Source organism: Bos mutus, chromosome 25, assembly GCF_027580195.1.
Source record: "Bos mutus isolate GX-2022 chromosome 25, NWIPB_WYAK_1.1, whole genome shotgun sequence".
NCBI classification, from domain to species: Eukaryota; Metazoa; Chordata; class Mammalia; order Artiodactyla; family Bovidae; genus Bos; species Bos mutus.
In genome coordinates this window covers 41,271,696-41,297,755 of record NC_091641.1, presented here as the reverse complement: position 1 = coordinate 41,297,755, position 26,060 = coordinate 41,271,696, and the positions used below count along the sequence as shown (strand labels likewise).

General features: G+C 59.4%; 1 protein-coding gene across 4 annotated transcripts; it reads right to left on the bottom strand.

Moving 5' to 3' along the window:
- Positions 1 to 246: 246 nt before the first annotated feature.
- Positions 247 to 25,101, bottom strand: LOC102277720 (lipase maturation factor 1). 4 transcript variants are annotated; one of them, XM_070363034.1, is made up of 9 exons: positions 24,943 to 25,075; positions 15,852 to 16,314; positions 14,779 to 14,844; positions 12,298 to 12,465; positions 2,379 to 2,562; positions 1,780 to 1,936; positions 1,450 to 1,633; positions 779 to 891; positions 247 to 465 (listed from the first exon to the last, which is right to left on the bottom strand). In XM_070363034.1, exons 2-9 carry the CDS (start codon positions 16,044 to 16,046, stop codon positions 291 to 293), a joined length of 1,242 nt encoding a protein of 413 aa, XP_070219135.1. In that variant the 5' UTR covers positions 16,047 to 16,314; positions 24,943 to 25,075; the 3' UTR covers positions 247 to 290. The 4 variants fall into 4 exon arrangements, with proteins under 4 accessions (XP_070219135.1, XP_070219136.1, XP_070219138.1 ...); XM_070363035.1 differs by having other exon boundaries at positions 1,780 to 1,933; XM_070363037.1 differs by lacking the exon at positions 24,943 to 25,075 and adding an exon at positions 15,422 to 15,544 and having other exon boundaries at positions 15,852 to 15,975.
- Between the last annotated feature and the right edge of the window lie 959 nt (positions 25,102 to 26,060).

The following is a 26,060-nucleotide window of genomic DNA, read 5'->3' as shown; positions in this document are numbered from 1 at the left end:
TGTGGGTGCTGCAGGCACGGCTGGGGGCAGAGGCTATGCGGGCAGCACTGGGACGCCAGTGCCCGGGGCCTGCTGACTGGGAGTGCAGCCAGGGAGGGGGCCTCAGGACCCCGTGGTGAGCAGCGACGTGGGGCCCAGGCAGACGAGGAAGCGTGGACCCCATCCAGGCCAGCAGCCCCTCCTCTCTCTCCAGCCCTGCTTCCCACACGTCCTTGTGGACGGAGATCCCCACTCAGAGCAACCAGCCACTGTCTTCCTGCTTTATTTCCTGCCACGAGCCCTGGCCGCCTCTACTCGGGTTCCGGGTACGGCCACTCCCGGGACGTGAAGTAGCCCCTCAGGTCCTGGCGGCTGAGCGGGGGGAAGTAGGGGCCGAGCCGCCTGCGGATCCACCACTTGCCCTCGGCCGCGTGCCTGCCCCCGGGGCGGCTGAACTTGTATCTGTAGTGCTCTCCTCGGACCCACCTGCAAGGCGAGGGCAGCGGGCAGCCTCGGCCCCTGGACGGCCCTGGGCACAGAGCTGGGCTGTGCCCGGCCAGGAGCAGCCAGAGGCCCAGCCCGTGATGGCGGGCAGCGGGGCTCGGGAGCAGAAGGGCCAAGCTTCAGGGCCTGCGGACTGAGCCTGCGGTCCTCAGTGGGTATGTGGGGCCTCGGGACTGCTGTGTCCAGGCCTGGTTCTGGGCCAGGCCGGTCCCCAGGGCAGAGCTCTGCATTTAGGGGAGAAGCCCTGAGGGGCAGCCGAGGCTGCAGCGGGGCCTGTCTGGCAGGGGCATCTCACCTGGGGGGGTCCCGGCCCTCAAAGGGGTTGCGGGCCAGCAGGGACAGGGCCTGCGCGTCGTTGGCCAGGAGCTTGCCCGCCAGGTGGATGATCCACTCGTTGTGCTCGTAGGTCTGGGGGTGAGGAGAGGACGGGGCACTCGGGGTGCACACAGCTGAGAGCCCCCACGTGTGTGCACCCCGCCCCTCCCTCCTGACGGCTGCCAGCCTTCAGGCTGCCGGCCTGGGGGCCCTGGCGCAGCACGCTTGGCAGTCAGCTCTCCTGGGTGGGCTTTCCTGGGGGCCAGAACCCCGGGCTGTTAGTCCTTCCTGTTCTCGCCGCCTGCTTGCTCTCCTGGGCGCCTCCCCACTGTCCTGTCCTCGGAGACCTGGGTGGAGTGGGGCCAGGCCTGGCTTTGTCATTGGCAGGACCAGGGGTCCCAGACACGTGACTGAGCCTCCCAGAGGCTGTCGTCCTGGGCGGGGGTCACAGTCCTGCCGGTTTGCTCGGGTCTGAGCGAAGGTTCCGCGGATGCTGGCTGCCCCGCCGCTGGCCATGCCTGCCTTGTCTGCTCTGGGGGAAGCACTCTGAGAAGCCGACAGGGAGGCCCGGCCCTGGGCACCCACAGAGCCCCAGCACAGACTCCCTTACCTCATCCTGTGTCTGCAGGGCCTCCCCGCCGAGGGCCTCACCTGGAAAGCCGCGAACCACATGAGCCAGTCCAGGCGGTGGTGGTACGGCGAGATGAGGCAGGGGCGCCGCCTCGGGTCCCCGGGCTTGCACTTGAATTCGTAGTCCTCCCAGGCAGAGTCGGGCGCACTGGCATTGGCGCTGGCTGTGCCCTGCAGGATGACCTCCGTGCGCTCCCTGGTGATGCTGGCAGGGACGGGGAGGGGCTGAGTCAGGGCTGAGCCTCCCCACCCTGACCCCCGACCCGAGCAGGCCACGGTAAGGCTGGGGATGCAGGCGGGGGCTGGCCGCATGTGCAAGTCTCCCCCGGGGTCTCAGTGGCCCTGAGGTACCTGCCAAAGGCTCCGTACGTGTTGACGATCCGGAGGGGGTTGAAGGAGCTGTTCATGACCTGCCGGGGGCTCAGCAAGTTGAGGACCACCGGGATGCTGAGCCAGGCTACCAGAATGCCCAGCGCCAGGTTGACCGTGCCCCGTGCCACGCTGCCTGCTGGGAGGGGGCACAATGGGTGGGCTGTGGCCCCCAGGCCTGGCCTCTCTGCGGCCCCTTGGGCCCACGGAGACCAAAAGAGGTACAGCTGGTCCCTTGGGGAGTCTGGGAAGGGCTCCCACCACGTGCAGCCCCTTCTCCCTAAGCCTAGGATACCTTCCAGGCTGATGTGGAAACACAGCCGCTCCTCTCAGCCCTCCTCCAGCCCCCAAGCTGTCCCAAGACCTGGGCTGGAGCACCTGAGGTCACTGTGCCGGGGACCAGGACACACCGTCCATACCACGCAGGCGAGTGACCCTGCCCAGGCGTGGAGACACTGCTCTATCTCCCAGGCCACTGGGGTGGGCATGGGGCTGGGTGCCATAGCCTCAGGGGTTGATTGGCACCAGACACGGAGACCACCTGGACTCCCCAGCCACGCCCGCCTTCCAGTGTCACCCACCGCGTGTCCGCGGGGCCCCGGCCCCTCGGGTCTCCTCCTCCTGAATCTTCAGGACTTGGTCCTTGAGGCGGCCAGGCCCTGAGGGAAACAGGCCGCCCAGGGTGGCATCATCGAAGCAGGCGAGGCTGGGCACGATGGTCAGCCAGTTCAGGAAGCTCAGGTTCCCGCTGATGATGAGGACCACCTGCGGGGAGACAGGCTCCAGCCACTGCACCTCACGAGCTGTGGTGACGCACGGGCCCGGGTCGCACCCTTCCCGAAGCCTGTGCTGATCCCAGGTGCCCAGCCCCCTACCCCACCCAGGCCACTTGCCCTGCCTCCCTCAGACTGGCCCAGGGATGCCCATGTCCCAAACGACCTCAGAGGTGGACTCTGCCCTGCGCCTCTGGTGAGACCCCTCCTGCTGACCCTGAGTCTGGCCTTTGCCCCCGTGTGGAGGCTGCTGGGGTTCTCAGCTTCACAGCCGGGAAAGGACAAATCTGTGTCTGTGGCAGCTGTCACTGTGACCAGTGAGCAGCAGGCCCAGCGTGGCTTCGACAGCCAGCCCCGGGGCCCTGCAGCGCGTCCCTCCCTGGGACGGGGTCTGGATGGGGCTCCTGCTGCTCCCCTGGACCAGGACTGGGGAATGCGCTGGTGCCTGCGCCTGTGCCAGCCCGGCTTCCACCACGGAGTGACCAGGCACGAGGCCGGCCCTGGGCCCGAGTCTTCCCCGGGACAGGCAGCCTGCGGGGCAGGCCTGCACCTGGACGCGCCTTGGCTGGACCTGTCTTCGTGAACCTCCCAGTGCTATCTGCCGGGTGGCTGCCCGAGAGTCTGGTCACTGCCCGTCTTGAGAAGCCTCCATGGGCCCAGCTGGATCCGGCGAGTGTCCCTGTGAGCCTGGATGACCAGGGTCCAAGAAGCCCACACGTCCTCAGTCCCTGGGGCTTGGCCCTGAGCAGACAACTTGTGAGAACTAAGGCCCCCCGCGTGCGGGACGGAAGGGGCGCCGCTCCCCGGCCCGTCCACGAGTGCTGCCGCCTGCGTCCGGGGGTGCCTCCCAGCCAGAAGCTCCACAGGGTCCCTTCTGGTGACCGCATGTCTGTCAGCTGTTCTAGAGACTCAAAGTGGCACATTCTACTTGATGCAGGCCTGGCTGTCAAGGGTGTGGCCGGGAGTGGGGTGGTCTTCACTCAAGGCAGAAGAGGCTGCAGGGTCATGCCCGCCCGTGTGCCCGGAAGGCGCCTCTGAGCACAGGGCCCCAGGGCCCCAGGCCAACTGCACACAGAGCTTCTGGGTCCCTACAGGAGTGACAGACACAGGGGAGGAGGCTCCAGGTGACTCAGCAGGGGGCTGGCTGGAGGCCAGGGAGGGTGAGGGGAGCACCCGGACACCCCAGGGCCTCGCTGAGTGCAGGTCCTGGCAGAGACTTTCATTATTTGGTTTTCAAAGAGGTGACATTTTCCACTTTCAGGAAGTCCAAGTTACACTTTTAAAAAACTTTACAATTTTGCTTTTTGCGTCCCATCTAAGAAATCTCTTCTTCATTCAGAGATACAAAGATCTAAAAATTTTCCAGGTCTGGCTATTATGTTTAGGTCTCGGATCTATTTCAAATTAGCTTTTTGGGGAAGGTGTGAGATAAGGGTCACACTGGCTCTGCTTTGGTCCAGGCTCTGCCCCTGGGGGTGGTGGGGCTCAGACCTGCAAGGAAGCAGGGGCTCTGGAACGACGGGGGTCCCAGGTGTGGGCGGTCCATGCGGCGGTGTCTACAGGGAGACTGCCTCAAACACCACCTCAGAAAAGGGGAAACGACACCAGGAGCTGCAGGTCAGCAAGGTAGAAGGAAACGGGGATCAGTAGCACCAGCAAGTAAACAGACCCTCAGTGACAAGAGACCCTCAGTGACAGCAGACCCGCAGTGACCACAGCGCAGTCGCCATGGTGATGAGAAGAGTAAGGAGGACTTCATCAAGTTCAGCTGTCCAACCAGATGGTCACATTTCTGCAGAGCAGTCAGACCCGGACCAGCCAACAGCCCCCAAGTAGCAGAGTGGCCAAGTGCCCACCCAGGTCGTTTGCGTGCGTATCTGCCGCCCATGGGCTCCTCTGCTTCATGGGTCAGGGTTGAGTGGGGTGTTGAGGGAGGAGGTGAGACCACAGGCCCAGGCCGGAGCTGTGCAGCCAGGTGAGGCTCAGCTGATACCCACTCCTTGATTTATCGTTAAAGCTGCGTCTCCATCCTGGTGACCAGGGAGAACATGTGGTCACAGACACCAGCCTGACCCAGGTTTAGCGAGGAGCTGGGTTTTTGACCAGTCAGTTTCATGGACCATATGGGGTTTCACAGAGTGTGATGTGAGATGTGGAGTCACAGCTCTCCCTGGATTACTTTGGGATTTTTTGGCTGTGCTGCACAGAGGGGGAATCCTACTCCCCCAACTAGGGATCGAACCCGTGCCCCCTGCAGTGGAAGTGCGGAATCCGAACCACTGGCCCACCAGGGAGGTCTCTCCCTGCATTACTCTGGAAAGCTAGTTTTCCTGGTTCTGAGCCTAAAAATAATTTCTATGTTTCACTGTCTAGGATGTTAACAAACCCTGATGCCCAAAGTGGCCCCACTTGCGCCTGCCCTAGTCTGGTGGTCTCTCCCGCAGCCACGCCCAGCCCCTTGAGGTCCCTGGGCCTCTGGTCTTGAGCTGGCAGGGCTGCTCGGGGCTGACGGGGCTTTGCCCTGGGGTTTGCTGAGACCGCAGGATCCTGAGGGTCTGGGCTGGGGTGCCAGCAGGCCCTCCACCACCACGGGGGCGGCAGGGGTCGTGCGGCCTGGGCCCAGCTCCCCCTGGGCAGACCTTGTCTCCAGACCAGCAAGTCCTTAGATGCTCCACTGGTTCCTCTGTGTCAGCACGGGCTTGGGGGGCTGTCCCTTCACCCCTCCTGACAGCCCCGCCAGCGCACTGTGCTTGCGGGTGGGCTGCTCAGCCGGATGGCCGCTCTCTCCGTGGTTCAGCTGTGCAGCACGGCCACTGGCACTGGAGACGGAGGTGGGGACACGCGGGGCCCGGGGCTGCCATCCGGTGCAGCTGTGGGGCCACGTGGGTGGCAAGCCCTCTGCTTACTGCCCAGTTCTTGGCTGAGACGGCCGCCAGAGCTGGGGAGAAGCCCCTGGCGCACTGCAGCCTCCGTCGCGAAGACACCTCTGGGTCTGGCCCTGGGGGCCCTGCCCATGTTCCACAGCCCTTGAGAAGGTGCGGGGAGCAGCCGGCCCCATCCATTGTCACACTGCCCTCGGGCCTAGTGACTGCTCGGGCCCCGCGGGCAGTGGATAGGCGGCATGTGCTCAGAGCCGCAGGGCTCTGGGAGAAGCCACCAGTCCCACCACTCCAGCCACACTCAAACTGCCCCCGTCACGCTGCGGAGCAGGGCAGCTAGGGGTTTCCTGGAGCCACCCGCCCACGTTCACCCCAGGTGGCCCAAGGGCGGACCTCCCAGGTGTGGCTGGTGCAGCCTGCACCCTCACTGAGCCATAGCCTCGCCTTGCGGCCACATGGGCTCCCGAGACCCCAGAGGCGTCCAGAGAAACCGAGGCAGGATGCTGCTAGCCTGAAGGACCCCGAGGAGTGAGCATTATCTGCTCCTCTGCACCCTCGCATGTACACATGCAACGCTGAAACCCAGACAGGCGAGCAGCAGAAGGAATGATGCTCAGGGAGAATCGTGATCTGGGAGACCGAGTGGGGGCTGTCTGTGATGTGGCGCAGGCGCACGAGGCCCTTTGAGGGAGATGATGCAGCAGAGCCAACAGCTCCTAGACTGACTCCCGGACCAGAGCGGGCGGTGCTCTCGGGCCTGAGGAGGCCTGGGATGAGGGTGCCTGACAGTGTACTGGAGCGAGACCTCAGCCCACACGTGTTCTGGCCATTTCCCATTTCCGAGGATGAGTCAAAAGTAAAACAGTGTAAGCCTTTAGCCTGAAAAATGTTAAAAAATTAGAAGAAAGGAAAGAAAAGTGAGGAAGGCAGCCCAGGGAGGCAGGACACCTGCCAACTGAGCTTGGAGCCCTTCAGTGGTCTCCACTCAGCTCCAGGAATGAGAGGGAGGTGGGCAGCAGCAGGAACGTGAAGAAGGGTGATCAGGACGCAGGGTCCCTCCTGAGAGCTGAGCTGAGCATGAGGCCTGGCAGTGTCAGGACCCGCCACCCCTACCACGGACGAGGATCGAGAGCAAGGCCCAGGGACACTGGCATCGCCCCTGTTCCCCGCACACTTCCTCTGCCCTGCTGAGCCAAGTTTGCCAAGACCCCACCACCGCCGCCTCCACCCCAAGAGCAGGGCTGCACCTCAGGGCTGTCTGCCTTATGCTCAGAGGCCACACAAATGACTGCATTTGGAAAAATGAAGCATCTGAGATGCCGGGAGCTGGAGGGGCTGGCTCGCCACATGGGCACACGGCAGGGGGCTCAGGAACCGAGAGCTGCAGTCCCGCCTCGGTTCCCTCGGCCACGGAGCTCGGAGGATGGGGCCTCCTCTGTGAGGCCGGGGTAAGTGCTTGACCCACCCAGGGCGTGTCCTCACTGACCTTACTCGGGTCTGGAAGACCCCTGAGTCCTGGGAACTCATGTGGAGAGACACTGTGTGTCCAGGAGGCTCACAAAGCGATTTGTAAGGGAATCAGCGGCTGTCAGGAGAGAATCCGCAACACTGGCGTCCAGCAGTGACTGAAAGGTAACAGCCTGGAAGTGCTGAGTAGCCTGAAGGCACAGGCAGAGAAAAAACCTGCCCGGGGCAGAGTCAGAAGCCAGAACGGGCTGAAGCCGGTGGCTAAGAATGTGAAAACAGCTACTGTCAAAGATTAAGGGGCTTAAGACAGTCCTAAGTAAGAGAAATATGAAAATGCCAAAGAACTGGGCGGTAACTCGAGAGTTTAAAAAGTAACATATAAAACAATTCACTGGATAGGCTTTTGACAAAACTGACACTGTAGAAGAAGGAGTTGGTGAATCTGAGCCAGGACCACAGGAGCTCTGTGAAGTGAGGCACTGGGAGAAGCAGACCCGAGCAGGGCCTGGGGGACACAGCCAAGCAGCCTGGCAGACTAGTGACCTAAACCCCGGGAGGGGAGGGGCGCAGAGGAACATAAAGAGACTTCTCAGTGATGAGAACTACATACAGATCACGGAAGCCTAGGAAATCTCAAAACAGGATAAACTCGAAGAAAGCCACACCCAAGGCACACTGAATCAACATGCTGAAAAACTGAAAAAGAAAAATCACAGAGGCTGCCAGAGGGGAGGAGTCATGGCCAGAGGGGTGGGGCTCAGGGCCCCCAGACTCCCCAGCAGAGACCCCAGAGGGCTGAAGGGAAGTCACTTGCCAGCAGCCTCTGCTAAGAAATGTTAGAAAACTACGGGACACAAAGGGAAAGTGGGCGAGCAGGACGCGCACGCCGGCAGGCAGGGGCCGGACACAGCAGCCTGTGGGCTGCTTAAATGAGGCAGTTGCGCAGCGTGGTCGCAGCTGCTGGAGTGACGGCTGCAAAGCTTTAACAGTGACTGCGAACTTGTGGTTGTGACGAGAAGACCCCACATGCCCAGCAGGGTTCCCTGGGGGCCTTTCTTCCCCTCATTTCTGTTCCAAGCCAGTTATTTCCCATTCGGGATGAGAGCCATCGGAGGGGCCCTGGGTGCCTCTGGACCCACGAGGGCCACGGCCCTGCATGGGCGCAAGGCTTCAGCTGGCGTGGCTCCCACAGCGATGACGCTGCACATGCCCCCCCAGCTTTGGTCTGGGACCCCATCGTCTCACTGGCTGTAACCCAAGCCCTCCTGGAGAGACAGACACCAGGCCACCCCTGGGGGCCATAGTCTCTCCCAGCCGCTCATGGCAAACATGGCTGGTCTGACGGCAGCCGTTGGGGGCCAAGGAAGCACCACAGGGAGGGGTCGAGTGGCTCAGCACAGGTGGGGCTGGGACCCCTGGAGTCAGCTCAGACCCTGTGTTTTCTGAGGGGGGTTTCTCCATCTTTGAATGGCCCCACCAGTGTGAGCCCTGGCACTCCTAGCCAGAGCTGTGGGGGCCACAGGCCTGGGGCCACGCAGCCTTCCGAGGTCTGGGGCAGTGCGTCCACTCGGTGCCTTGGCCTTGCTGGCTCGGTCTTTGAGTTCTGTGTCCTGAGGAGGCTTTGCTGGTTGGCCTCAGCCTTCTGCCCAGTGACCTCGGTGTCCCGGCTGCAGACTCAGCTGTAGGAGTTACGGTATGGGGCCAGCGCCAGGGTGGTCCTTTCTTCTGACAGCTGTAGGAGGGCCAGGGCCACAAGCTGCCCCCACGATGGCCGGCGTCTGGCTAGCCTGCCCTGGGCGTGGTCCTCCGGCCACTGGCTCAGGCTCCCCAGCTTTGGAGCCCAGGAGATGAGGACACTCCCTCATTGGCACGGCCACCTGAGTGGCTGTGACCGTCTGGATGTGGCAGGAGGGGCTCTTGTTGGGGGGGTGAGGCAGGGCCCCAGGTGCTGGTCCACAGGCCACAACCAAGAACGCCCTGGCCCGGCAAGTTCCTGAGGCCCCGCAGTTTCGGCAGCCTAAGTCTGTGTGTGGCCCTAACGACCTCTGAGCAATGCCTAGCTTTCCCATCCCAGTCCTGCCTCAGTGGGTCCCCTGGGCCCAGAGACACCCCTCCCTGTCACTTCACTGTGTGCCCAGCTGGGGGGTCTGACCCAGAGAATGAGGTTCACCAGAGCGTTTGGGGATGGAGGCCTGTTTCTAACATGGCAGCGGGAGCCCCAAGGACTCAGGAGGCTGTCGTGGCACCCCTGTCCAGCACACGCTGGCCATGACCCCGTGCCAGGGGCCAGTGGGAAGATGAACTGTGAGGTGTGACCTTGGGCCCAGGAGTTGCCCCTCAAGGAGGGGTGGGTGCTCGTGGGTGATATTCTGTGGCCAGAAGCCCCGGGCAGTTGCACTGTTACCCCAGATGTGGAGAGGTCACTCAGGCTGGTGGGGGCAGCTCTCTGTGCCCAAAGCTGTAGTGATGTCCCCACAGCGATGTTCCTTGGGCTGTGGCTGATGTCATGGAGTTTAGAAAAAGCCGGACGTGGTGGGAGGTAGGGACGGGAGTCTGGGATGTGACTTTGAGTGGACCAGGAGCCACGGGCCTGGTTCACGTCGGGATAGGAGGTCCTGCTGGGCCCACAGCAAAAGCTGACCACTGGCCTTGCAGGGTCTCTCCTTGGCAGAGCATGGGGGTCCGAGGTCGAGGTGGTGCGCCTCCCCATGTAGACAACAGGCTGTCTCTGGAGAACTCGCAGAACCTTCCGGAACAGCTGTGCAAACTGAGCGTGGGAGGAGGTGCGAGTGCTCACATCCTCAGCCCTCTCCTGGGGAACAAACGGAAACAAACAGAGCCAGGGACCCTCGGGGTTGCGGGTGTGGAGACAGAGCAACATGCAAACCCACAGCACCCAGTGCCATGCCTGCAGAGGGCCGTGTTCCCGGGAGGCGGGCTTGCAGAGCCGGGGGCCATTCATCCTCTCTGCTCTGGAGAGCTGAGGCCTGGCCCCAGGAGGGCAACAGAGCAAGCCTCAGAGAAGAGCCGCAGCCTGGACCTGTCCTGGGCACCATGTGGATGGGGGAATATGACGCTGGGACATGCCTGGACCGAGGCTCCCAGGGCCTTGGGGGACGGAAGGCGAGTGCATGGCTGGCCTTTGAGAGTGACGTCCAGGGCCACAAGTTGGCCTGATCTTTCAGGGTCCAGCTCTGGCTCTTCTCTGCCCAGTGTCCGTGTGCCACCACCGTCTACCACTGTCCACCCGGGCAGCAGACCCAGAGCTGGGTGGAGAACCAGCCATGTGGCCTGGGAGCCATCTACCCCTGAGCCCCTCAAGTCTGCATGGCCCCCACGGTGGAGGTGCCAGCACCCTGGCCCAGGACACACTCAGCCAGGCCAGTCCAGTTAGAGGGTCCTCATCCTAAAATGCCATGAGACATCACGTGCACTGGGAACAAACAAAGGCATTTTGAGGCTTCTGGGTCAAATGTCAACATAAATACCTTCCCAAATCCTATTTTCAAGTAGCTAAACCCGTCTACCTGCACCAGTAACCCAAACTTCCTTCAATTATTTTTTTGTGACATGGCCATTTGCTTTTGCTTACCGCTTGCCAGAGCTGGGCTCAGATTTCTGTACAGAAACTAGTCAGTGAAGCCTGAGGGATGCCCGGAGGGCCCCTGCCACGTTTACAGCCCTGAGAGGGTTCCAGTGGTCCCAGGCTGGTGAAAGCAGCTGAAGCAGCAACTCATCAATGCCCCCACAGCCTCAAGAGCGATTCACGGTCACCCTGGTGACCATGCAGGCTGAGCAGACCCAGGTGCCCGTGGAGGCTGTGCTCCAGGCAGGTCCTCCGAGTTGCCTCGGGAGCAGGATCCATGTTCTTCATCGCCAGAGCAAAGGGGAGCCAGCAGTTGGGCATCCTTTGCCAGTGGAGGACCGTCCAGTGTGAGGCTGTGTCTGTGCTGCTGGACCTCAAGGGTGCTTGAGCCTTTGCCTGAGCTGAAGTGTGTGCACGGCAGGGACGTGGAGGAGCACCCCTGGGCTCCTGGGGGTGTCCCTCCTCAGAGGCTGTTGGGAGGAAGGGTCACCGGCCAGCCAGGGTTTTGCCCTAGAGTCAAGTCCGGAAGAAGCTGTGGTGCATCCAGACAGTGAAATATCAGTCAGCAGTAAGAGATGAGCTCTCTACCCACAGAAGGACACAAGCAACCTCAGCTGCACGTCACTAAGTAGAGATGCCAGTCTGTAAGGGCCAGTCTGTACTCTTAGCTCAGTTTTTCTGTAAATCTAACACTGTTCTTAAAAAGACGGTTGATTAAAAGCAAAGTAGAGCTTAAAATACTGGCAGCAAAAGCAGGTGGGTAGGGGAGACCATGACGGCACATTGAAGCCACAGGACCGTCATGGCGGCAAGGACAGGGATTCAGCATGTGCTCGCCTGAAACAGTATACTTGGTAATTAGGAGAGGGAAAATAACAGAATGAGAGAACCCTCAGAGGAGAGCTAAACAAGGGCAAAGAGAAAACAAAGCTTTGGAAATAAATGCACCTGCTGAAGTACAGGAACTTTTCATTGAACGAGCATGAGGCTGGTTGGAAAAGAATCTGCTCTGAGCATCATGAGTGACAACTCCCAAGAAAGGACACAAATCCAGACTGCAAAATAGGAGACTACCACACTTGTTCCTTGACCAGGACGTCTAAAAGCAGATAAAACGGACAAATTCCAAGGAAAATGTTTGCCATTAAAAAACCTACAGAAAACAGAGACCCTTAATGTTCAGCAGCCACGAAAGGTTGTCAGTGGCCACACAGACCCCGCTCCGCCCACCACCCCCTGCCCCGGCCGAGTGGAGATGTCGGAGCAACAGTTCCGTCTTGTCTGCGAGGGTGAGAGTGAGACCCAGAGCAGAGCCAGACACGGCCAGTGTGGACGGAAAACCACTGAAGAACCTCACTGACAGTGCGAAAAACCCAGACAAAACGGTAGCAAGTGTACCCAGCAACGTGTTGGCATGTACGCAGCACGACTGAGTTTGATTCATTCTAGGAAGGTAACTGACTGTGGCTGCATTTTTGCTAAACCTCACCCACTCATGACTAAAAATACCCAAAACAAAAAACACAAAATTTCTAGTAAACAAGAAACAAGAGAACTTGGTAGAAGCAGGCATAGTAAACAACCAACCAAGCCGCAGGCTCCCTCCTGGTGTGGGGTCCCTCCCCCGCTGGCACCACGGAGCCCACGTCTGGGGCAGCTCGACATGGGCCCCATGCCGAGGAGCGGGAAGATGGGGGCACGGTTCGCGGGGCGACGGGGGCCCTGCGGGTCCACCCCCACAGGTGCGGCAGACGGGATGTGGGAGCTCAGGTTCTCTGTGGGCGCGGCTGCTCACCTGGAACAGGACCTGCAGGGCCCCGTGGACGATGCACATCCGCCGTCCGAGGAAGATGAAGAAGGGCACCACCAGCTCCAGGAAGTGGTTGCTGAGGGTCTCGAAGCGGTGGAACCACCACGGGGAGCGGTGCAGGAAGTAGGCCACAGGGTTGGGCACCGGTTGTGTCTGTGGGCGAGGGAGGCCCGGAGCTGTGCCTGGAGGTCCCCGGGGACCCGCCCCCTGCACCCTACCCTGTGCGCCCCCTGGTGGCCCTGCCGGAGAGGCATCCCCTCCAGCAGCTCACGCGGCCGAGTTGGCACTCCTAGACTTCCCGTACTTCTGATGCCGACCCCTCAGGGACCCCCGAGGGCCCTGGTGACCAGGTGCTCAGAGACGGGGCGGGGGGCACTTGTGCTCACAGCGCTGAGCTACTCGGGCGCTGGCAAACCCCCATGAAGGGATGGGGTGTGGGGAGGAGGCGGGATGGCGGGAGCTCACACGTGGAGTTCCTCTCCGAGGACATGCAGGCTGGGGGCACGGGGTCCCGGCCCCATGTGTGTGTTCCTGGGAATGGCCTCCACATGTGTGTGGGGTGGGCGGGCGCGGCAGGTCCCCAAGGCCTGTGTGTTGACTCAGCCGTGGCGCCGGCGCCCAGGGCCCAGCTGACGGGCCCTGTCCTCCCTGCACATGCAGCCGTCCGCAGAGGGGCCAGCTGTGCCGATGCTGTGTGGGGCCGGGGCAGCCGCTGTGGACATCCAGCTGTCTGTGAAGGGCACGGTGCCGGGCGGGACACCAGGCTTCTGCGGCCCCAGACCCAGTGGACCCACAGCCCCACCGACTCGGAGTGCGCCTCTCCGTGTCTGTGCACAGCGGGTCTGACAAGGGCACTGGGGTCTGCTGTGCACTCCCCCTCCGGGGCCCTGTGTCCTTTGCACACACACAGCCCACACGTGCACGCATATAGACAGCATGGCTGCCATCAGCCATCAGAGGAAGTGAGTGTCAGTCAGTCGTGTCCAACTCTTTGCAACCACATGGTCTATATGTCCATGGGATTCTCCAGGCCAGAATACTGGAGTGGGCAGCCTTTCCCTTCTCCAGGGGATCTTCCCCAGGGATGGAACCCAGGTCTCCCGCATTGCAGAGGGAAGGGCTGGGCCAAAGGTAAACGGTACTCATGGTGGTAACTCCCCCTGGACACGGCTTAGAGCCCGGCGAAAGGAAGCACTCTCCTACAGCTGCCAACCATGCGGCCCGTGCACCCTGGCCCTGGGTGTGGCTGAGGCCTGACCCTCTCCCTCCCCGCCATGGGTATGATTCCTCGCGGATTAGCTGTGGACGCTGAGGCGCCTGGTGTGCGGTGGGCACATGGAGATGCCGGTCAGAGTGCGCAGGCCCAGGTGCCTGGAGGGTGTAGTGTCCCACTGGACACAGGGAGGTGGGGGCTCCAAGTGCGACGCCCCAGGGAAGGGCCACCAACCCCCCTTGGGAGAATGTCTTCCTGCTAACTTCTCAATTGGACATGATTTCCATCTTACAGAGAAGTCGTTGTTTAGTTGCTCAGTCATGTCCAACTCTGTGACCCCATGGACTGTGGCCTGCCAGGCTCCTCTGTCCACGGGATTTCCCAGGCAAGAATACTGGAGTGGATTGCCATTTTCTCCTCCAGGGGATCTTCCCGACCCAGGGATTAAACCTGCATCTCCTGCATTGGCAGGCGGATTCTTTACTGCTCAGCCACCAGGGAAGCCCAGAGAAGTTGCAAGAACAGTAAAGGAACCTGGATGCCCAGCTTCCCAGGTGTCCCTCTTCTTCCAGCCCCTTCCTCCTCGGGTAGTTTTCTGTGCCTCCTAACACTGAGCTGTGATGACCTTGTGTGGGTCTCGTAGGAGCACAGTGGCCATGACGCTCTTCTGCTTGTTGCCGATGACGTCCTGGTCATGAGAGCAGCCGGGGCCTGGGACCCGCCAGCTCCTGCCTCTCTAGCCCCCTTTCTGGGCACCAGGACCCTGACTCTGGGACCCCCAGCTCCTGCCTCTAGCCCCCCGTCTGGGCCCCGGAACCCCGACTCTGGGACCCCCAGCTCCTGCCTCTCTAACCCCCATCTGGGTGCCAGGATCCCGACTCTGGAACCCCCAGCTCCTGCCTCTAGCCCCCCATCTGGGCACTGGGACCCCAACTCTGGGACCCCCCCACCCCCTCGAAGGGAGCAGGCCGAAGCCGCCCCGGGGAAGGAAGACATCCCGCCTGACAGGTGGTGCCCAGACCGGGTGAGAACGACAGGGCTGGTTTGAGGAGCTCAGGCAAAGAGGGCTGAGCCGACGCCAGGAGAAGGTTGTTCTGAGGCCAGATGCCCTTGGGTGAATCACGGAAAGGCCCCAGCATGAGCCTGAGTGTGGTCAGCAGGAGCAGGAACAGGGATTTGGAGGGCCCGTCCTGAGGGGATGGTGGGCTCAGCCTGCACCCACGCCCCCACCCACCCCTGGCCGCCCTGCTCACCTCATAGTGGAAGTCCATGCAGGTGAGGTCCTGCCAGCACTGGTCCCCTCGGATCTTGATCAGGCCCTGCAAGGATGGAGAGGACCGTGAGCCACCCCTGGACAGACATGCAGGGGTGACGCAGAAGGGCAACTGCAAACAGTGTTCCTGGAGGGAACATTCAGCGTCTCAGGAGTAACAGCAAATGCAGGAAAAAGAAACACTCTCCATTTTACGTCAGTTCCTCCTGTGTTTCTTTAAAACCCAGCTTTTAGACTCTGAGCGTCATCACAGTAATGCAACTGTGAGGTTTTAGAAAAGGCAAATTCATAAAGCACGAGAACACAACCTGACTTAGAAATGCCAAGATGGGGGAGGGACGATGTCCCACTGGGCCTCAGAGAGAGTATCCACCCGCCGCTGACATGATGGGAAACAGCACATGGGAGACCCCAGCACTCAGGCACAGCATGAGGGAGACCTCGGGCTCAGGGACTCCTCTGCCACCCAGTCCACTGGGCAACCCGCTGCAGAGAGGGGCTCCTATGGGTGAGCTTCCCGGCAGCTCTGCCAGTCTCCCCGCCAGGCAGTGGCCAGCATGCTGCTCTTCAGTGGCCATGAGGGCAGTCAGCTCCCGTGCCTGCCACACATCCTGTTCACTTGCCTTTGGGAATCACAGCTCCACCTGACCCCCACGTAGTCAGAAGCCATCTGTCCCCTGGCAGGAGTGAGGCTGTTGCTTGACACAGAGGTTCAGCCCTGATGTCTGTCTCAATGGACAGCTGCCCTGGAAGGTGAGAACCGCGTCACAAAGACAGCAGCCTGTATGGGAAGGACTCTGGGACGGTTGAGGGCTCTGAGCCAAGAGTAGACAGTGTGAGTTGCCCCACCTGTGGTGGCCAGCAAGGCGGGATGCCTGCCCAGGAGATGAGACGTGCCCCACTCCGGCCTGGCTGGGAGCAAGGAGCCCACAGGACGGGCCGAGGACACAGCCAGCTCCTGGCCTGGGCCCCTGTGGGAGGCAGGGATGCCGTGGCACCCGGAATAGACACAAGAAACAGTGGAGCCCTGTGGCAGCCACACTGGCCAAGTACCTGTGTCCTGGCCGAGCTCACAGGCCAGGTGAGTCTGCCGTGGGGCCCAGCAGCGAGTTCATACGTGTGTCCCTTGGAGGCCGCAATACCCAACTGTCCTGGGCACCATCCTCCCTGGTGGCTGTCCAGCAGTGCCCCCGGGGGCCTGGGCGCCTCGCAGTCAGGTGGAACCACGCCCGAGGACCTGCTTGCCATGTCTGCAGACTCTCGAGACAGGTCACTCTGGGGGCGGGGTTGAGGCTCTGGAAAGGGGGTTTGCTGAGATCACGGACGCGCTGAGGAGACAGCTCCCAGCATGGACACCCCAGACTCGGCTGCATCTGCATAGAAGCAGCGCTGCAGACCCCAGCATCCTGTTGGCCGAACGCCCCGCTGGCTCCTGAGGACAACGTGCCAGTTCACACGACGCTCCCCGTGAGCATGGCTCCGCTCCCTACATCCCCCGGAACCTGAGAGTGGCACTCTTTGGAGATTCACGCCAGGCAGAGAAGAAAAAAAACAAAATAATTAAAATGTCATTCAAATTCTAAGCTGATATGAGACACTTAAAAATCTGAAATGTTCTTCTGGGAGCAGAGGATAATTATATTCCTCCCATCTATTGATTTCTCTCTACAATGCAGATGTCAGATTTTCCACGGATTTTTTTTTTCTTCCAGAGTAAGTGTCAAAGGAACAAAGCCTTCTTTGAGCCTTTTTCAGCCCAAAATTAATTCCAAAAAAATGGCACAGACAGGCCAGTAAGACACCAAGTGACCTGCAGCTGTCCGCCCAGCCCCTGCTCTCCTTGGGGAAAGGGCAAGTGCCAGGACCTGGGAACATTCTGGGGCGGCTGAGGGGGCCCAGGCCTCACCTCGTGGGCAGCGGGCGGGGACAGTGCCCAGGGGACGCAGAGGGGCTTCTCTCTGAAGCTCACAGGTCCCAGAACTCGCTTCTGAAAATCTCCCCCTTGGAAATGGGAGAAAGAAGGCCTTTGGCCACAGAAAGAGCATCGCTTGCTTAATGCTACATCAGCCCCACACCTAACTGGGTGAGGGGCTCCCAGCCTGTGGCAGGGGGAGGGGTGACGGCCTCAGGTTCCGAGCCAGCACCAGCTCCCTCGCCAGCGCCCCAGTGTTGCACATGCCCTGCACCCCGTTCTCCCCTCCGAGTCTGCTCCAGGAACCCCACTGTTCATCTGTAAGCACAGGTGGCCGCCTTCTGCCTGCTCCTCCCACAAGTGGACACAGCACATCTGCAGGTGCAGGAAGGGGGCCGGCTCTCCCTGGAGCAGGCCTGCTGGTTGGGGATGTGTCCACAGCTGTGGGCATGCGGGCTGGGGTGCCTCAGTTCTGATCAAATCTGGCAGCGCCCTGCATCTTCTCTGGCTGCGGAGCTGACCCACGGGACCCCATGTGCTCTGTGAGAGGTGGGGGAGCCCTGTGTCCCGTCTCCTGATGACGCAGCATTTGAGGGTCACGGCTCAGCGCTCAGACCTCACCTGAGTGCACATGGGTCTGCTCGGGGTCTCAGGACTGAACAGTCCACATCTGAAGGGGTCCCAGCCAATCCGGGGCCACCACGGGCCCCTTCTCTCCAGGATGGGGCAGTGTCTGCTTTCAGAATCCCAGGTGGGGTCAAACAGAAACCTGCCCTCTGAGCTCACCAAGGCAGCACGCAGGTGAGGGGCACTGCATCGGCTGTGGGGGACTCTCTGGGCTGAACGTGAAGGGAGGGAGGGAAACTGGATAATGCTGGTGGGGGGGTCATCATGCCCCCTCCCCAAACCCCGGAAGCCTGTGAAAATTGCCCAGATGACCTCTGCCAGGGACAGACCTGCCAGAGCTGCAGAGCGGGTAGGGGGGACGGTCCAGGGCCCCCCACCACTGCAGGTCCAGGCACCGCTGTCCTGCTGTGGCTGGTCAGAGACGAGGGACGGGGAGGGGAGCTGCTGTGAGGGGGTGCAGCTGGGTAGAGGTCAGAGCCCTTGGACAGTGCTCCTCAGGGTCCCAGGATGCCTCCCAGGAGCCGGGGTGACAGACTGCAGGCTCCACAAGGAAGTGGCCGGGATGCCTACTTGATTTGTTCTTGGGGGGTGTGATGTGTTGCATCCCCGTGTTTCTTTTATCACGTTAATAAGATTTTTACTGCAGGGACTAACTTCGGGAGAGGACGCTCTTCCTACTGAGCATCTGATCTTCTTTGTTGAAACGGCACTCAAAGCTCATTTTCTCCTTCTACACAGACACCCAGTGATTTTGGCACTGTTTGCAAAATTGAGTTTCCTTTTCCCTTGACCTGACTTGGTACCTTGGCTCAAAGTCAGTTGACAGCAGAGGTGGGTCTCTCTCCAGACTCTCCTCTCCTCCACGGATGTATTTTTGTAGTTTAGATCAACCTCATACTTCAGCTTTAAATTAACCTTAAGAATCAGGAAGTGTGAGTCCTCCAACTTTGTTATTTTTCAAGATTCTCTTTATGTGAATTTTAGAATTGACATGTCTTTCCCTCAAAAAAGCCCACTGGGCTTTTTTGATAGAAATCACCCTGAATGTATATATACATCCAGGTGAAAAAGACATCTTGACAATACTGAGTCTTCTGCCCCATGAGTGGGGGACACCTGTTTGCTTACGTAGGTCTTACGTTCATATCAGCAATATTTTGCAGTTTTAATGCATGTCTTCTACATCCTTAATCAGATTTATTATGAGGCATTGGAGTTTTCAAGCAATGGCCCATAGTATTTTCAGAATTTTATTTTCAAATGACTTCTTTATAGTATATGATGGACCATTCATTTTTCACATTGACTGTATCCTGCAACCTTGCTAAATTAATGTATTCACTTCGGTAGCTGCTTTTTAAGATTCCCGGGGTTTTGTATAATCACATCTGTGAATGTTTCACTTCCTTTTTTGGAATGTTTGTGCCTTTATTTCTTTTTCCTGTCTTATTGCACTGGGATTTCAACACAGTGTTGGAGAGCAGCACCAGAAACAGGCAGCAGGCCTGTCTAATCATGCGTGGATGCTCTCCCTCATCACGGCGCAGGAGCCCCCCCCCCCGAGATGACCTTGCGTGGGCTCCTCGGTGTGCTCTGTGCTGAGACGGACAAACAGCTCTTCAGCTTCATTCTGCTGCTGTAGTGAAGTGTGTTTCTGAGGTAAGCCACACCTCTCATGGCCGGGCTCGATCTGCCGGTGTTTTGCTTGGAGTCCCCGTGTCTCTGCTCGTGAGGGATGCTGGTTGGTTTTCCTTCTGCGCTGGCCTCCTCGGGTTCTGCTGGTCACGTGAAAGGACCTGGGGAACGGCCCCGCCTCCGCTGTTCTCCCGGGTGTGTGTAGGACTGCCCTTACTTCCTCTTTAGATGTTTGATGTCACTGCTGAAGCCATCTGTGCCTACACATTCTTTCTGGAATGGTTTTTTACATTTTGTTACAAATCCAATTTATTTACCAGATAGGAAGCCCTTTCGATTTCCTCTTTCCTTCTGTCTCAGTTTTGGTGAGCTACATTTGTGAAGGAATTTGTCCATTTCATCTGTGTTGTCAAATTTACTTGCCCAAAACTTTCATGATAGTCCGGGTGACTTTATGGCTGAGTCTCAGACAAAACCGCCTTTATCTGAAGAAAGTGTTTTCTCGTGGGCCTTCAATCACGGCTTGCCCTGCTGCATCCTGGCCTCTGCACAGTGGGTTCTGGGGGTGTCTCTTTCTCCAATTTAGATGCAGTTTTGTGTGTTAACCAGACAGGTGTGGTCTGCACACCAAGAGCTGGGGATCCCAGGGTGTGTGTGCAGGTGTGAGGCTGGAGCTGTGGGCGGTAACCAGGCCCAGGCTGTCCTCCGCAGCCTGCAGGCATGCGGGTTGCCCGGTGCAGACAGAAAAGCGCATCCTCGTGCTGCCCCTGGGGGGCCCGGAGGCTTGTCCTCCTGCCGCGATTCTCCGCGGTCTCCTTTCATGCTGTGACCTCTCCATTTACGTCAGGTAAAAACCACCTGCGTCAGGGACTTCCCTGCTGTCCGGTGGTTACGGCTCGGTGCTTTCACTTCTGGGCCCCGGTTCAGTCCTTGGTCAGGGAACTAAGATCCTGTAAGCTGTGTGGCATGGTCAAAGAAACCCCAAAACAAAACAACAAAAAACACCACCAGCTCCGGCGACAGCAAAGATGCAATTCTCGGTGAAAACTGCTGACTTTAGCGGTGATGTTGCTTAGTGAGAATTTAGGGTCCTAAGTTCTTAAGTCTTAAAATGTGAAGCAATAATAAAAACAACATGGTACCTGGGGAAAGGTAGTGAAAGGCGTTGGAAGAACTGTAGAGAGAACACGCAGGAGAAGAAAAGCCACACGAACAACCTAGTTAAGCGGTGCAGGCCGACAGGCCCCCGCCCACACCTGGCAGCCAGATGGTCTCCCCACCCTCCCCCAACATCCACCAGCAGGGCGCCCCCACTGACGTCCAGCAGCAGACAGGTTCCTACGGCCCTTGCTCTGGCGACACTGCGTCTTCTGGCTGCCGTCCTCGTGGGCCCTGGACGTCTCTGCGAGGCAGCCCCTGCCCCAAGGCAGGTTCCTACAGGAAGAAGGCCCGCGGCCCCCACCTGTGGTGACGCCCCTGCCCCCCGGCTGCTATGGGGACAGTTTGGGGCCGTCATGTCACCTCCACGTCTGTGGAAACGAAAAAGAAGATGAGAACCCGCGAAGCACAGGCCAGGCCTGCAGTCTGTGCGGGAGACAGGCGGGAAGCGGCGGCACCTGGCGGGGCTGCCGGTCAGTCTTTCCAGGGCTTGAAGGATGTGGCGTCACCTGCTGCTCCACCCAGGAAAGCCCGGCCCTGGGGTGTGTGGGGCTGTGCTCTGTGGGGCTGACGGGCACCCAGCGCGGGGACGGCTGTGTGCACACCCGCCTGTGCTCAAGCCTGCCCAGATCGCTCCCTCTCCTGAATGACCCGTCGTCAGTGGGGGCTGCGTCCTTCCCAGGCTGCACACAGAGGCTCTGCCCGCTGTGTTGAGTGCGCCCCCAGCCTGTGGCTCGCCGTTTCTCAGTGGTGTCTTTTGAAGAGCTCAAGATTTTAATTGTCCAGTTAACCCATGTCTTTTCATTAACAGTTAGTGGTTTCTGTGCTGTGAGCAGGCTTCACCTCTCCCAGGACTGCAGATGTTCTACATTATCTGCGAGAGGTGTCTTGGTTTTATGTGTTTGTCCACCTCAAACCGCCTGTTGTGGGAGGTGTGGTGGGGCGGGGGTTCGTGCACCCAATGGACACCCAGCACCTCTTGTGGAAGCTCCTTTCTGTCGTAGCCGACTTGGCTCGCTGCCTTGTCCAAATGTCACCTGACGCTAATGTCAGTGTGGCGCCGTCTGCACGCACTGACCCGCCCGTCACTGCAGCCTCGCCTGACGTCAGTGTGGCGCCGTCTGCATGCGCTGACCCGCCCGTCGCTGCAGCCTTGCTGGCGCCTCCCTGGCACCTCGAGAGCCACGGTCCCTGGAGCATCCGGGACCCATAAGTAGCATGAAGCCAACTGCTTTACTCCCACTCAAGACTCGGTCCTGGGCATTTCCGTGCTCACCAAACAATCAGTTCACCGATTTTGAAAAAAAACTCTTCTAGGATTATGTTGGGGCTGCATGAAATCTATCGACCAGTATGGGGACAACTGACTGCTGGCCACGAACAAGGAAGACCTCCTTGCCCAGGGCTCCTCTAGGCACCGTCTAGGGGTTTTCAGGGCCCAAGTGTCACACTTCTGTGAGTACTTCCTAAGTATTTTATGGTTGTTAGGGTTTATCTGCGGAGATAAAGGCAATGGCACCCCACTCCAGTACTCTTGCCTGGAAAATCCCATGGACGGAGGAGCCTGGTGGGCTGCAGTCCATGGGGTTGCTAAGAGTCGGACATGACTGAGCGACTTCACTTTCACTTTTCACTTTCATGCATTGGAGAAGGAAATGGCAACCCACTCCAGTGTTCTTGCCTGGAGAATCCCAGGGACGGGGGAGCCTGGTGGGCTGCCGTCTCTGGGGTCGCACAAGAGTCGGACACGACTGAAGCGACTTAGGAGCAGCAGCAGCAGCAGCAGCAGGGTTTATCTGTAACTTTGTTTTCTGACAGTTTTTGCTAGCAGGTGGAAACACTGGCCACATCCTGCATGTGGGTCAGCTTCACTCCCTAATTCTGCAGCCCATGTGATCATCCATGTGTGGGATGAACACAGATGATTTCACTTCCTCCTTCCAGTCCTCAGGGCTTTCATCACTTTTTCTTTCTTTAAAGACAAGCTAAGATCTTCAACACACTGCCGAGTAGCCATGAGGAGAGTGGCCAGCACTGCCCTGTTCCCAAGCTTATAGGAAAAAACATTCAGTCTTTCACCATTTAGTCTGATGTCAGCTGTAGGCAGTTTGTATATTATCTTTTATCAGGTTGAAGACATTTCCTTCTATTTCCAGTTTGCTAAGAACTTTTTTGTTAATTGTGAATACGTGTTTAACACTGTCTAATGCGTTTTCTACATCGTATGAGACAAATATGTCGTCTGATCTCTTTCTTCCTTATGTCTGGCAACGTGGTGAATTACCTCGGACTGCAAGGAGATCCAACCAGTCCATCCTAAAGGAAATCAGTCCTGAATATTCATTGGAAGGAGTGATGCTAAAGCTGAAACTCCAATACTTTGGCCACCTGATGTGAAGAACTGACTCATTTGAAAAGACTCTGATGCTGGGCAAGATTGAAGCCAGGAGAAGGGGATGACAGAGGATGAGATGGTTGGATGGTATCACTGACTCAATAGACATGAGTTTGAGTAAACTCCGGGAGTTGGTGATGGACAGGGAGGCCTGGCGTGCTGCAGTCCATGGGGTCAAAAAGAGTCAGACATGACTGAGCGACTGAACTGAACTGAATTCACGTACCACCAGCCTTGCATCCTGGGAAACCGTGTGGACCTGAACCCTCCAAGTACTCTGGACCACCTGCTGACCGTTCCTTGAGAGTTTCTGTTGTGCTCTTGAGGAACACTGCTCTGGAACCTCCCTGTCTGAAATATCATTGTCCACTGGCCTCAGGAGTACGCTGGGAAGGGTTCCCTCTCGTGTTCTCTGAATGAGTGTGTGTGGGTTTGTATTGATTCTTCCTTAAACATTTGACTGGACTCGTCAGTGGAGTGGTCTGGGGCTTTCGGTGGGAGGTGTTCACTGACTCAGTTCACACGACAGCTCAGCCCCGCAGGCCCTCTCGTGTCGGTGCTGCACACCCACCTCTGGGTCCTCTCAGTGCCCACTGCCCACGCACGAAGCTGCTCATGCTACTTCTCTTTAACGTTGTATTTTGAAGAAAACCTTAGACTTCAGGAGAGCTGTAAAGATGGCACGGAGACCCTGCACACGTGTCCCTGCTGCTTCAGCCCCGTCCGGCTCTCAGCAGCCTCCCACGGACGCCCTGGCTGACGGCTCCTCAGGCTGTAACGCACGGTGTGACATGGATCCTCGAGATGCTGGCAAAGACCATCCAGGACGACCTGCCGGGCTGGTCCCGGGGGCGTAAGGCACCAGGTCTGCCCAGCTCCCACGGACAGACCCCTGCTGCTGCCCCTCCTTTTCATCAAGCCAGCCCTGTCGCTCTGCTTTCCTACAAAGCACGGCGAATAATATCCAGTGTACAGATAGAATCAAGTAATTACAACTTCTACTGCACCTGATAATCTTTTATCCAGCTGGTGCTCACTGTCAATCAAAACTCCATAAAAGGTGCTTTACAACATGCTAATGATTCACCGCCTCTGAGGCGTCGTGGGAGTTTGCTCAGCAGCGAGCTGTGCTCAGCAGCCCGACGGCTCCGCCACCCTGGGCTCTGCACCCGCTTGGCTGGGCTCCACCCTGGCCCTTGGCTTCAGTGCCACACACGAGGCTGCCATCATAGGAGATCCTGACATAGGCCTTTGAAACACTGCGTACGTTTTCATGCTTTTTAAAGCCAGCTGAGAGAGAAGCCAGAGTCGAGCCCTAGGTGGGCAAGGAACTGCTAAGACAGATTTGAAGCTAAGAATGCCTTTGCGCTGTCAGGACAGCTCGTGGTCTCCTGTTTCATCAGAGGGACCCGTGAGCCATACCCACTCCAGTTACGTGTGAATGAGGGAAGCACTGCACTCACCCTGGCGCCTGCACACACGGTCACCCGATGCAGGGTCTCCCAGTGCCGCAGCCACTCCTATCTGATTGGGTCAGGAGCCCGTGCCACCCCTCTGACCGCTCCCTACGGAGCTCATCCCTGGCACCTGGTGTCGGGGCTTGGGCAGTGTGCGGAGCTGAGAGCATGGCGCCTCGTCCTGGGGGCATGCCGTCCTGCTGGAGGACCGACGCTCACTGCAGCCTGCAGGAACGAGGGTGTCGGACACTGTGCTGCAGGGACGCGGCCCCCCTGGTGTAAGACACCCTCGAGTAAACGGAACACGGGTGAGGAGGGGCATAGAGTCCCGCCGAGTCACAGTGGCTGCTGACGCCTGGAGAACTGCGGCTCTGAGGGGGCCGGCAAGGCTGGGGCAGGGACGCGCCCGCCACCTGGGCCCCACTCCCTGCAGGCGCGTGGTTGCCCACGAGGAACAGCTTAGAGCAGATAGACGCCAGCCCGTCTGCACGGTGTGACTCTAGTGGAACAAGCAGGGCAGAGGTGGGAGGCACCGACCACAGAGCTGCGCGGCCTCTGCCTGGTGAGTCCCCTCACTCCTAGTTTAAGCTTCTGGAAGCTCGCAGGTGTAGCTAAAACTGAGATGTGCTCTTCTGCCGGCCGCGTAGTGGGCAGGGGCCTGGTCCGAGGGCTGGGAGGAGCGTGCGGCAGGAAGGGGGACGCGGAGCATACGGCCTTCGGGAGCGACACCGGTCACACAGGCAGGTTGGGAGGAGAGACAGGAGGCCTCCCTGGGGTGGGGTCGGACACTCCGCACACCCTAGGAGGGCAGGGGGCAGGGGTGACAGGGGCCTCCCTGAGTGTCATTTGTCCCCTGGGCCTCGGGGGAGTCACGGGCTCAGAAACAGGTCCATGGACCTCAGGGAAGTGGCAGGAGGGCATGTCCCCCCCCGGACGTTAACGGGTAAAGGTTGTACTCACCGCTCCAAGCATGATTCTGAAAATCAGCCACCGGAAGCCCCACATGACGACCCGGGACGTGGGGGTGCCCCTGGGCAGCGCAGACAGCGTCCAGAGAGGGCACAGGAAGATCCCCAGGAAGCCTGTCTCCAGGAGCTGGGACTCCCACCCTGAGGAACAGAGAGCACGTGAGCAGCAGCTTCCTGGGGCACCCGCGGCAGAGCCCAGGCAGGATGGCCCTGGGAGGTGCTGAGCGCAGAGCAGACCATGATCCCGGCTGCCCCAGGGAGGGGGAGCCGGTTGGGAGTGGGGGATGCAGGTCCAGGCCCTGAGTGGCTCAGCCCGGTCCCACCGGGTGGGGGCTGGTCGCTCTTCCCGCCGGGAGCCCGTGTGAGGGACACAGGTGTGGGCAGCACACCCAAGTGCTCAGTGTTTGTGAACATCTTCCTCAAAACCCAGACAAACCTGAATGAATTCTGAACCCCGTCTGCGCTGCTCGCTCTGAGACGCACTGAGTGTTCAGAGGAGAAACGCACAGATACGGCGACGCCAACGAGTACAGCACCAGCCAAGGCAGGTGGAGCTGGTGGGTTTGTGGGTTTTCCCTGCACAACTGCTTGAAACTCGGCAGCTTGAAATTTTTCCTAGTAAAATATGGAGGCAGAAATCCCACTGACTCTCATTCGCTTTGTCTGAAACTCAGTTCTCCTCTTGTAAAGAAGCGGGCGAGTTTGCTTTTTAGCGGCACCTGGGAGCGGCGGTGTGGGTGTCACGGGGTGGCCCCGCCCGCCTCGGCCGAGCCTTCTGGGCTGTGGGCTCTGAGGACAGCAGTGCACCCCACGCAGTCTGGAGGTGATTCCAGAAGCAGAAGAAGCCTGGATGGTGCCGGGGAGGCGTGCTGTTAGGAGGGAGCTGAGCAAGGTGGGCCCCAGAGCCCCAAGGGGGCTCTGTGATCAGGAGAGGAAAGCGGAGCCCAGGGTGACTGGCCAAGGGGAGAGGGGCCCGCTGGCCCCCCAGGTGCTGCAGCCAGGACAGCAGGAAGGGCCTTCCCCGTGTAGAACCTCGAGGGTCCGCACACCGGAGCCACCCACTTCACGTCCAGGCCTTGTCCTCCTTGTGGACACGGATGACCTGTGCTT